At 42.0% G+C, this 12097-nt stretch overlaps 1 protein-coding gene across 5 annotated transcripts in view; it reads left to right on the top strand.

Moving 5' to 3' along the window:
* The window catches only part of SLC44A5 (solute carrier family 44 member 5), a 293848-nt gene that overhangs the window by 241638 nt on the left and 40113 nt on the right, over nucleotides 1-12097 (top strand). For all 5 annotated transcript variants that reach the window (XM_077450433.1, XM_077450434.1, XM_077450436.1 and 2 more), the window contains 2 exons: nucleotides 6875-6948; nucleotides 11131-11201. In XM_077450433.1, the coding sequence (XP_077306559.1) occupies nucleotides 6875-6948; nucleotides 11131-11201 (145 nt within the window). The remainder of the gene's footprint in view (nucleotides 1-6874; nucleotides 6949-11130; nucleotides 11202-12097) is intronic.

Here is a 12097-nt window from a genome sequence, read left to right on the forward strand (position 1 = left end):
CCAAACAGGAGCAAGCAATACTGAAAAAATACAAGGAATCAGAATGCCTCTATGAGTACTGGTGGTGGATTTTTTTTTTTTTTTTTTTTAAAGTAGAGTAGGAGATGGCTAGAACCCCTGTCAGCTTTTTATTTCTCAACAATAAAACCCCATGTAAAGCAGGAAGTGCGGATTAGTCCAACAGTGGGCCAGTATTCTTCCAACTTGGTGCTCCAAGGCTACCATCACATTGATCCCTCCAAAAAGGAACAAGCAACATTGAAAAAATGCAAGGGATGGGAATGCCTCTATGAGTACCAGTTATTATTTTATTTTGTTATTTTTTTGTAGGATAGGGGAAGTCTAGATCCCCTGTCAGCTTTTTATTTCTCAACAATAAAAACCCCTGTGAAGGAGGAGCAGAATAGTCCAACAGTTGGGTAGTATTCTTTCTACTTGGTCCTCCAAGACTGCCACCATGTTGATCTCTCCAAACAGGAGGCAAGGAACACTGAAAAAATACAAGGAATACAAATGCCTCTATGAATATTGGTGGATTTTTTATTTATTTTTTTAAAGTAGAGTAGGGGACGGCTAGAACCCCTGTCAGCTTTTTATTTCTCAACAATAAAACCCCAAGTAAAGCAGGAAGTCCGGATTAGTCCAACAGTGGGGCAGTATTCTTCCAACTTGGTGCTCCAAGGCTACTATCACATTGATCCTTCCAAACAAGAACAAGGAACACTGAAAAAAACACAAGGAGTGCCACTTGTGAGTATCGGGTGTATTCAAACAAACGTATACTGCTCACTTTGGTGTGTTGCCGAGGGGGTCAAACTGTGTTCTGTCACAACCAGTCTTTATGAACAACACCTCCGGTTTGAAGGGGATCAGCAGTTATCAGCAGGTTATTCTTCAACTCAGATTGACAGTGTATCTGCTAGAGAACAGAATATTCTTTCTAAGCGTATCGATTGTAGTGTAGATTAAATGCCAACAATCTAAATTAGCTGCCAGTTTGACAATCCATGGCAATAGTCCTCTGCCTGTTTGGTTTCCACATTGCTAGAAGAATCATAAAATGCAATCCCATAAGGATACTAGAATAGAAAACTTCCAATTAGGATATAAAACCTTTCATAAAACTCAAAGCCTTTTGGAGCACACATCGCTCTCTCTTCAGGAGCAATGCAATAGCAATCGATTTTTATTTCTGTGTCCCTGGTGCAGACAAGTAATTGAGGGGAAGGCTCTTAAATAGATGGCTATAAAAACAAGGTTAACCCTTCTTACCATTCCTCACTCTCTCCAAAACTAAAAAAAAGTTTTGGCTGGATATAAATTTGTCTTATGCCCTGTACACACGATCGGACTTTCCGATAACAAAGCCGTGGATTTTTGTTCAAAGGTTGTTGGCTCCAACTTGTCTTGCATACACACGGTCACACAAATGTTGTCCAACAATTATGAACGTGGGAGCGCGGTGACGTGCAATGAGCCGAGAAAAAGGAAGTTCAATAGCTAGTGCGGCTCCTTCTGCTTGATTCCGAGCATGCGTGAACTTTTGTGCAATGGACTTGTGTACACACGTTCGGAAATTTCCGACAGCAAAGTTTTGTTGGCGGAAAATTTGAAAATCTACTAGCAAACATTTGTTGGCGGAAAGTCCAACAACAAATGTTCTATATCACATATTATGAGTATCGCCTCTGGTCTAAATCATTATAAATATTGTATAACGTACCATCATCCAGAATTTGTAGTTTTTAAAGGAAAAGGGGGGGCTTCGAATGGAAGTACCGGGTAGTCGCTCACACCAACCCCATATGTAGTTCCATTCAGCCCTATAATAGATTGGACTATACCGGTACTTGGTAATAGAAGAACACTAATAAAATTTAAAATCAATATAATGTTTAATCAAGATATAAAGCAAGACAATAATGAAATATCACTTGAAGGAGTACAATGGTATGCACATCACAGTTGAGGTATTCCTGACGGGTTCTCCATAGGGAACATTCAACCGTAGAGGATGCACAATAATTTTCCTCGACTAGTTTCGCGGGAAAAGGCCCGCTTCTTCAGGAGGATATCTATACAAAAGTATCACAATCATTAAATAATACACACATGTAAAAATATAAGCAATACAGTTATCATGATGTTATTGATTTTACATACACAAATTCCCCATATGTAAAAAAGGAGATCCGCTCACCCCACTTCAAGAAACAGGCTGCAGGTAAGGAGATCCACAAAGTCCCCCCACGGTGAACATGGGGGATTGGTAAACGCCGGCTCTGGATAAATAATATTATAATAATTTATCAATTAGGTAGGAGTATATCTTGAATTAAGGAAGGGAAGGGGGGGGGGGGAAGGGGGAAAGAAAAACAGGGAAGGGAAGGAGAGAAAGGGGGAGAAGAAAGGAAGGACCTCGTGATGAGTGAAACCGTGGTTTTGGGGGACAAAAAGAAGGGAAGGGGGGGGAAGAAGGGGGAGGGGGGGGGAAAGGGGGGAGGAGGGAGGGGAGAGAGGGGAGGGGGGGGGAAGGGGGAAGGGGGGGGGAGGGAAAAGGGGGGGGGAAAGGGGGGAGGAGGGAGGGGATAGAGGGGAGGGGGGGGGGTGGGGGGGGGGGGAAAGGGGAAAGGGGGGGGAAAGGGGGAGGGGAGGGGAGAGAGGGGGGGGGAGGGAAAAGGGGGGGGGGGAAAGGGGGAGGGGAGGGGAGAAAGGGGGGGGGGAAGGGAGGGGGAAAAGGGGAGAAGGGGGAGGGGGAAGGAAGGGAGGGGAGAAGGAGTGAAGGTGAAATGGTCCAAGTGGCTACATATAATTCCAAAGGTATAAGATCAAAAAGTGATTTAAACCATAATATCTAATATAAATATATGTGTGAAGATTATTAACAATCCAAACGTGAGTAATCAAATGTATCCATGTGGATTGAGCAATGTGAAAAGAGAAAAAGAGAGAAACCCTTCACCCAAATAAGAATCCTTAATTCCAAAGGGGGTTACAATAAAAGCGAGTCGGCTTACCAAAAAGCCAATCAAGAAATCGTGTAAAAACAAGACACCAAGGTTGAAATGGTTAAACAAGCTTGCAAGGGTATTGTACCATTCGCTGAGTATCAGATACCAGGTCCACTGTTAGATAGCTTAATGGCCATCAATACTGCAAAAGGGATATAAAACATTTGAATATAGAAAGGGTAAGAGGTCAACAGGCATTACCAAGCCAAAGCGTCAAAGGAAGAATTTAGATAAATTCATAAATAAGTAAATAACATCATATATAGTGGTTACCTGTCAGCGGGGACAATATCCTAATGCAGCCCTGATGGAGTCCGTGCGAACCTGTCCATTCAGCGGTCAATTCGACCGTTAAATAGACTCCCCAACACACATAGCGTCTGACGTCCGCCGGACGTCGGCGGCGTCCGACGTCATGTGGTTTGCCTCTCCGCACCGCGCAGGCGCACTGATCAGTCGCTACTGCGCAGGTGCGTCCGTTCGGCGGTCTGGTAGAGCGCCCGAACGGATTGCCTAGCAACCACCACGTCGGACGTACGCCAAGTCCCGGCGGCGTCCGAACGTCATGTGGTCTGTTGCCCCACACTGCGCAGGTGCAGTACTGTACTGTTACTGCGCCAGTGCGCAAGGGAAACAACACTAATGGATCATTGATCCAAAGGTTAACCCTTGCAAGTCGGGCGAATAGATCGTCCAGACCAGGGGAAACACATGTCCACCGGGGGGAAAAAAATTAAGGACACTCCATAATACCCATAAAGCATTGTCCCTCAATTCTAGGGGTCAAAGCACATCTCCCCACACATAGGAAAAATTATAACATGGGAAACAAAAAACATATCCAAAAAATATATAACATATTATACATCATTTTTGGTATACAAAGATATATATATATAACCAGGGGATATAGTCCCCCAGAAAAAAGAAACAGAAACGTACACCAGAGAATTATTTAGGAAGTTTAAGGGGAGGGGGGGGGGGGAGGGGAGTGGATATGGGGGGTTTTTTATTGGTGGCATATTAAACGTCACCTATTATAAAAACGGTTTGTAAGAAATTGTCTCATTGAGACCTGGTGGTAGGGTGGCGTTGAGTCGTTCGATCCACAGAGTTTCCCTCTGTAGGATCGTTCGATCCCAATTTCCACCCCTAGGGTTTGGAAAGACTACTTCGATGACAAAGAATTGGATCACTGTGGTATCAAAACGATGGTAAAAACCAATATGTCTACCAATTGTGGTAAGTTTCCCACTTTCTGAATAATATAAGTGGTCACCAATCCTCTGTCTAAACTCTCGGATAGTCTTTCCAATATAAAAGGCTCCACATCTACAAGTCATAAAGTATATGACACCCTTCGTACTACAATCAGAAAACGTACGAGGTAGAAAAACTTCTCCATTAGGTAGTCCAACAATTGTTCTATGGAGCATACACACGGTTGAACTTTTCCAGACGGGAAATCCGACTGTGTGTGTGCGGAATTACAGTGTTAAAGTGACACTTAACGGTATCTTTATTCTCAAAAAATAATCCATACACATCCACTACTTACCCACTTCCCGACCAGGTCATTTTTTGAGATACGGCACTGCGTCGCTTTAACTGACAATTGCGCCGCCGTTGTACCCAAACAAAATTAATGTCCTTTTTTTTCCCCACAAATAGAGCTTTTTTTTGGTGGTATTTGATCACCCCTGCGGTTTTTATTTTTTTGCACTATAAACAAAAAAAAGAGCGACAATTTTGAAAAAGAAAAAAACAAATTTTTTACTTTTTGCTATAAAACATTTTACAAAAAAAAGTCAAAAAACAAATTTATTCATCAGTTTAGTCTGATATGTATTCTGCTACATATTTTTGGTAAACAAAATCACGATAAGCATATATTGATTTTGCGCAAAAGTTATTGCGTCTACAAAATAGGGGATATTTTTATGGCATTTTTATTTATTTTTTACTAGTAATAGCAGCGATCAGTGATTTTTTTTTTTAGCAGGACTGTAACATTGTGGGGGACAGATCGGACACCTAACTGACATTTTTGACACTTGTTTGGGAACCAGTGACATTATTACAGTGATCAGTGCAAAAAATATGCACCGTTATTGTACTAATGACACTGGCTGGGAAGGGGGTTAACATCAGGGGCAGTCAAAGGGTTAAATGTGTTCCCTGTTTGTGTTTTCGAACTGTATGGGGGACGATGTGACTGGGGATACACACAGATCTGTCTTCCTGCCTAGCAGAAAGACAGGATCTTTGTTATCTGTCAGAACGGAGATCCCCGTTCTCTCACGATTGCGGGTGGCCTGCAGACATCAAGTCCTCCGGACCTGCTGATTGGCTCCCCTGCTGGCCAATTGAAGCATGGCACGCCTACAGAAGCGGCTTCCCGACCCGACGTACGCCTATGCCGATTTATGGGATCGTGGCACCTTGCCGCAGTATAATGACGGCGGCTGGTCAGCAAGCAGTTAGTGGTGGTCCAATCTATTTTTCATGAAATGGTTTCTTACTCTGTTCTTCTGCCTCCTTGTAATGTCCTCTGTGAGCTCTTGAACCTCCTTTCCTGCCCCACATTATGGTTTGTTTGGAATATGAACGTTAGTTGTGGTCATGTACATTGCTCTAAGTACATTACAAATCCCATAGTTCATCTTGGGAGCGAGCAAGAGAGGGTGGCTACCAGTGGGGGCTGGTGGTCAATGTTTAAGGGGGGGCGGCAAACAGACCTGGCCCCCTTACTCGAATATATTTATTCGCTAATGTCACACAAGTGGGTGGGCTTGGGGCGCAATGCTCTGCACCCCGAGCCCACTCTTTTTGAAGCCAATTAAGGTCTCCAGGCCCTAATCATGCTTCTAAAAAGAAAAAGAAAACCTCCATTGAAATCCATGCATGCATGGAGACTAGGGGCCGGGCGCATGGATTGGGGTGGGGGGGGACCCCAATGCGACCCTAATCTACAGCCCGCCACTGATGGCTAAGTTTCTACATACAGTTTGTTCATGGAGATCGAACGTAGCCACCCCCTAACAAGAAGTCAGATTACAGCAGCAAACAAAAGGAATTTGAAGATTTGGAGGAGGCTGAGCACAATAGAAGGGACTTTTCTAAATGATGAATACATAATATGAGTATAATACATAAATATGAGTTTAGTGTCATTTAATTCGCTAATATTCAAAAAAAATAATAATTCAGCAGCGTTATATAGGAAAGGCATTAAAAAATATTTACACTGCATAATTAAAATGTTATACATTATCTGATAAAAGTGAGTACACCCCTCACTGTGACATACTGAAGCAAAGCATGATCTCCTCCCTTCGGAGACTGGGCCGCAGGGCAGTATTCCAACATGTTAACAACCCCAAACACACCTCCAAGACGACCACTGCCTTGCTAAAGAAGCTGAGGGTGAAGGTGATGGACTGGCCAAGCACGTCTCCAGACCTAAACCCTATTGAGCATCTGTGGGGCATCCTCAAAGAGAAGGTGGAGGATCGCAAGGTCTCTAACATAAACCAGCTCTGTGATGTCGTCATGGAGGAGGGGAAGAGGACTCCAGTGGCAACCTGTAAAGCTCTGGTGAACTCCATGCCCAAGAGGGTTAAGACAGTGCTGGAAAATAAGGGTGGCAACACAAAATATTGACACTTTGGACCCAATTTGGTCATTTTCACTTAGGGGTGTACTCACTTTTGTTGCCAGCGGTTTAGACATTAATGGCTGTGTGTTGAGTTCTTTTGCTGCCCTATGTCCCAGCCAGAGGTCAGGCCTGATGGCATTTATTCTATAGATTTTAGTATTTGAATCAATTGAGGTGATGGTCAGATCTTCTCTCTATCTTACAGATTGCTATTTATGGAAAAAACTTCTGTACGTCGGCGAGAGATGCATTTTTCTTATTGATGAGGAATGTTGTGCGGTAAGTTGCGCATTGTATAATACCATTGTATTCCCAACAAAAACATTTGATTACATTAGAAAGCAAAATATCTGTTATGCCTAGGATCAGATTTGTGCGGATCAGGAAAGCGTGCATAATCGCGCTCGTTCCCCACCCACAGGCAAAACGCGCTGCTCTTTAGCATACGCACATTAAATCTTAATGGCCCCCCCGTGCATCAACAGACCTGCCACGTTTCCCATGTGTGAAAATGCGCAGCTGCAATTTTTAATAAAAGGTCGTTGTATTTTTTTCCCCAGCTTTTCCCACAGGTACAGCAGCCCATTAATTGTCTGCACAAAACACGCACAGCCCGCATAGATGTGAACCTACTCCTAATCTGGAATGAACATTCCCATACGTTCAGCAGTTTATGAACTACATGTCCTAGATAGCATCAGGCAGCACATGCTGGGACTTGGAGTTCCACAATTGTTGAAGTGCTGTAGGTTTTAGAAGCCTGTAAAAGCCTGTAAAACCAATTGGATATTTCCAGATTGGCAACTATTATTATTAAAATTATTATTTTTATTATTTATAATATATATATATTTGTCCACTTAAAGCAGAGGTCCACCCTAAAGTGGAGCTTCCGCTCATTGGAACCCTCCCCCCCTCAATTGGCACCTTTCAGGGAGGAGGGGGGTGCAGATACCTGTACAGTACAGGTATCTGCACCCACTTCCGGCATAGATATCTGCAGAAGGTACGCCCCTTTTCGAAGGTCCCCCGCTGTCTGCTGGGAAACACACGGATCCCAGAGACAGCGGGGACCATCCTTATTGCGCAGCGTGACTCGCGCATGCACAGTAGGGAACCGGGAAATGAATCCGCAAGGCTCCACTTCCTGATTCCCATACCCAAGATGGCGACGGCAGCACCCAAGAGACGATCGAGAGATCGGCTTCGGGTGCCGACATCGCTGGCGTGCTGGGCGGGTAAGTGTCATTATTTTAAAAGTCAGCAGCTGCAGTATTTGTAGCTGCTGGCTTTTAAAAAAACAAAAAACGGCGGACTCCCGCTTTAAGCCCCATACACACTATCAGATTTTCTATCAGATCAGATTTTCTGCTGGTTTTTGTCTTCAGGTTTACCAAAACCATGTAGTGCAAGAGCCTGCCTGACTGCATACAAATGAAAACTCCTAAGGTTTGACCTCATATTATATGGTTTTGGTAAATCTGAAGACAAAAATCAGCAGAAAATCTGATAGTGTGTACAGGGCTTAAGTGACCAGACCTTTTTTTTTGCGATTCGGCACTGCGTCGCTTTAACTGACAATTGTGTGGCCGTGCGATGTTGTACCCAAACAAGATTGACATTATTTTTTTACAACAAATAGAGCTTTCTTTTGGTGGTATTTGATCACCTCTGCGGTTTTTATTGTTTGCGCTATTAACAAAAAAAGAGCAACAATTTTGAAAAAAAAAGCAATATTTTCGAATTTTTGCTATAATACATAACCCAAATTTAAAAAAATAAATAAAAATTTTCATCAGTTTAGGCCGATATGTATTCCTCTACATATCTTTGTAAAAACATATCACAATAAGTGTATATTGATCGGCTTGCGCAAAAGTTATCGCTTCTACAAAATAAGGGATAGATTTATGGCATTTGTATTATAATTTTTTTTTTTTTACTAGTAATGGTGGCGATCAGCGTTTTTTGGAGGGACTGTGACATCGCACACTTTTGACACTTTTTTGGGACCGTTGACATTTATACAGTGATCAGAGCTAAAAATAACCACTGATTACTGTATAAATGAATAAATCATTCATTTTTTTTTGACAAACTTTAAATGTACCACTTAAATCTGGGGATCAAAGACACCATCCCAGGAAAGAAAATTTTTTGAAACCACAAAGAAAGGGACTTTAAGGCCCCTTTTACAGCCCGTTCACACCTGAACGTTTTGTAGCCCTACGCCTGAAGCTACAAAACGCTGGAGGGGAAAAAATCCATTATTCTCAATGGAGATGGTTCACATCTCCACTCCATGTCACCTGAAGCCCTACGCCTGAAGCTCAAACAAGTTCCGGACCCTTTTTTGTCGCACGAATTGGGCTGATTTGGGCGTTTTCATTCCCATAGAAACTAATGGAAACGCTCGATTCGAGCGTTTAGCGCGACAACGAGCGTTTCTACGGGCGTTTTGACGCTGTATCTGCTCAAGAAAAAAATAAGAAGATGAAAAATATTTTTCCTATTGGCTAAAAAAAAAACGCCGAAGTTAAAAAACGCTCGTTGTCGCGCGTTGTAGTGTGACAAAACGCCGGTAAAAACGTTCAAACACGATACGCTCAGGTGTGAATGCAGCCTTACACTGGGGCGGGTGCGGCGTCGGCTTTACCGTCGTTTTAGCGGCGGTATTCGGCCGCTAGCGGGGCGCTTTTGCCCCCCTGCTAGCTGACAAGAAAGGGTTAAAACCACCGCAAAGTGCTGCAACAGCGCTTTGCCGGCGGTATAGCCGCGCTGCCCCTTTGATTTCAATGGGCAGGAGCGTTGAAGGAGCGATGTATACACCACTCCTTCACCGCTCCAAAGATGCTGCTAGCAGGACTTTTTTTTATCATCCTGCTAGCACCCTCAGGGCTTTCACATTGGAGACACAGCAGCGGCTGTTTTAGGTCGGTTTGCAGGCGCTATTTTTAGTGCTGTAGCGCCTGCAAAGCGCCTCATTGTGAAAGGGGTCTAAAGGTGCCATAACACATCAATCATAAAAATGTCAATATTTTATTTTGCTCCAACAGATATGAAAATACAAACCCATGTTTGACTTGTTACATTTTCAAGTTTCCCTAAAGAGCAATACCTTGCTCCCATGATGTTTCCATCAATCTATTAAACACTAGTATACCTTGGTATAATTTCAAGCTTATGGAAGGGTCCTCTGTGTTTCCAATTTTTCTCCCTATGGCTTACTACTCATGGGGCTGGCTCTCTTTATGCATTAACTTTATTGACTCCTTGCAAAGGCTGTTTAGTCAATCTTTTAAATATCGATGTTGTGACAATACTTATAATGCTTTATGGCTCCTGAAGAAGCTGATTGGCGAAACATGCTGAGCAAAGAGCATTTGTCAACAACATAAGAAATTGTATATGATATTCCATGCTTGATTTTACATTTGTTTGTATTTAGAAAAATCAGAAAGGGATTGTTGTACATAATACATGTATTTGTATTTACATATCTTTTAATGCTGGAGTAAAATAAAAAAATTGACTTTTTTATGATTGATGTGTTATGGCACCTTTGAAGTCCACTTCTTTGCTGTTTTAAAAAATGTTCTTTCCTGGGATGTTGGTCTTTGATTGTCAGGGTTAAAGAGGAAGTAAACCCTGATGGGTTTTTACTTCCTCTTTGTCTCCCTGCAAAGGTAAAGCATAACGGACTACTATGCATCGCATAGTAGCCCATTATGTGTCAGTAGACAGCCGTTATGTGCCGTAGAGAGCGGTGCCTGTCTTTTTGTAAATATCTCCTAAACAGTCATTTCATGAAACTTCAGGTAAGCCTTAATCTAGGCTTACCTGTAGGTCAAAGTGGTTTGCAAGGGTTTACAACCATTTTAAGCGGTAAATATTGATGTATTCATGATTACAGAACTGTATGTATGTGTGCCATTCAGATCTGCAAAAGAGATCAGCTTTAATTTAATTGTGACCTGGTATCAGTCTCTTGGGGTTCTCTGTACTGCAGGGAGGGATCACAAGAAATAGAAGCATCACAAGGAGCCAATCAGTTCATGTGCTGCCAAGAAGCATGCTGATAGGAGGTAAAGGCAGAGTGACAGAGCAAGAAGCTCATTACTGTGCTGCTTTTCCTTTCATTGTCCAGTCACTGGCTGGGGCAATTCCAGGGCAACCTGGGCTGGGAGGAAGTGGGTTGAATGATGCTGGCCATCCATCTGAGGACATCTAGTGGCAATGCTAGTACTATAGGGGAAATCTCCGGAGTGTTTTTTTTTTTTTTTTCTTTCAATTGGTTATTCATTTTATCTTGTTTTTTGGTTCTGCTAAGTGGAAAAGCAATGGCTGCCTCCAGCTGAAGTACCGATGACCTCCAGCATGGTGCCAGTTATAAATGTCTCGTATATACCTCCAAGCATTGCAATGTCATTTTGGATTCACTTGTCACCTTTATTTCTGCAGAGTTGCTGTTTTGGATAAAGTCACAGATTTTTTGCTTTTCCTTGGCAAAGTTCTTGTTGCAGGGTCTGTCGGTAAGTGATCGGTTTATATTTTAACAACCAACTGGCCTGTCTATACAGATCAGAAAAATGTGTACTGAATTTTGTTTCAATGTTTTTATTGATTATTATTGATAAAACAAAGATTGCATGTTACATACACATAGTAAAACATAAATCTGAATATCATTGTAATTATGAAATACAGAATTTGAAAATAAAGCAACAATATGAATTGATATTTGGCATAAGATAGAAATGCATAGATCAATAAAAAAAAAAAATTAAACACAAAAAAAAACCACACTTCTAAATATCTATCATATAGATGAAATTACTCCAAGCTGGATAAAATTGATTTAAACAACACATGCATATAGTCATATTAGTCGCATACCTACATCTCATAAGAAACCAAAAAAAGTGTAACAAACTAGAGTAACAATGAATCTGTAAATTCCATATTATCTCACGCACCCCTAATGGGATCAAACTGTGCGCGAAAATAATTTGAGTCTTAACATCAGACTATATGTATAAAGGTAGTGGTCTGTATGGCTTTAATCTGAGCTACAACCAACATGGTTGTCTACCTTATAAGGGATTAGTATCCAGAATTGAGTACAAGCTGCTATATAAAAGCAGTGAAATGTCATTTATTCTATTATATTATGCTGGGGTCCCCAGGTCAAGCTAAACAGGGACAGATATTAGGGTGTTATATGTAGTCAAGCACTTAAAATGTGACCAACATGACCACGTTTTATAAAATTTAGTATGAGTATCTTTCGCTTGAGAGATCAAGCCCTCCATTTCAGCTATTTTCTCTATTCTGCGGAGCCATTCAGAAATAGTGGGGGGAGAGGTAGAACGCCAATGAACGGGGATGCAAAGCTTTGCTGGTGTACTGAATTTTGCTCTGTTTTACC

Source organism: Lithobates pipiens, unplaced genomic scaffold (genome assembly GCF_037356315.1).
Source record: "Lithobates pipiens isolate NorthernLeopardFrog02 unplaced genomic scaffold, aLitPip1_a1.2 Scaffold_23, whole genome shotgun sequence".
Classification (NCBI taxonomy): Eukaryota; Metazoa; Chordata; class Amphibia; order Anura; family Ranidae; genus Lithobates; species Lithobates pipiens.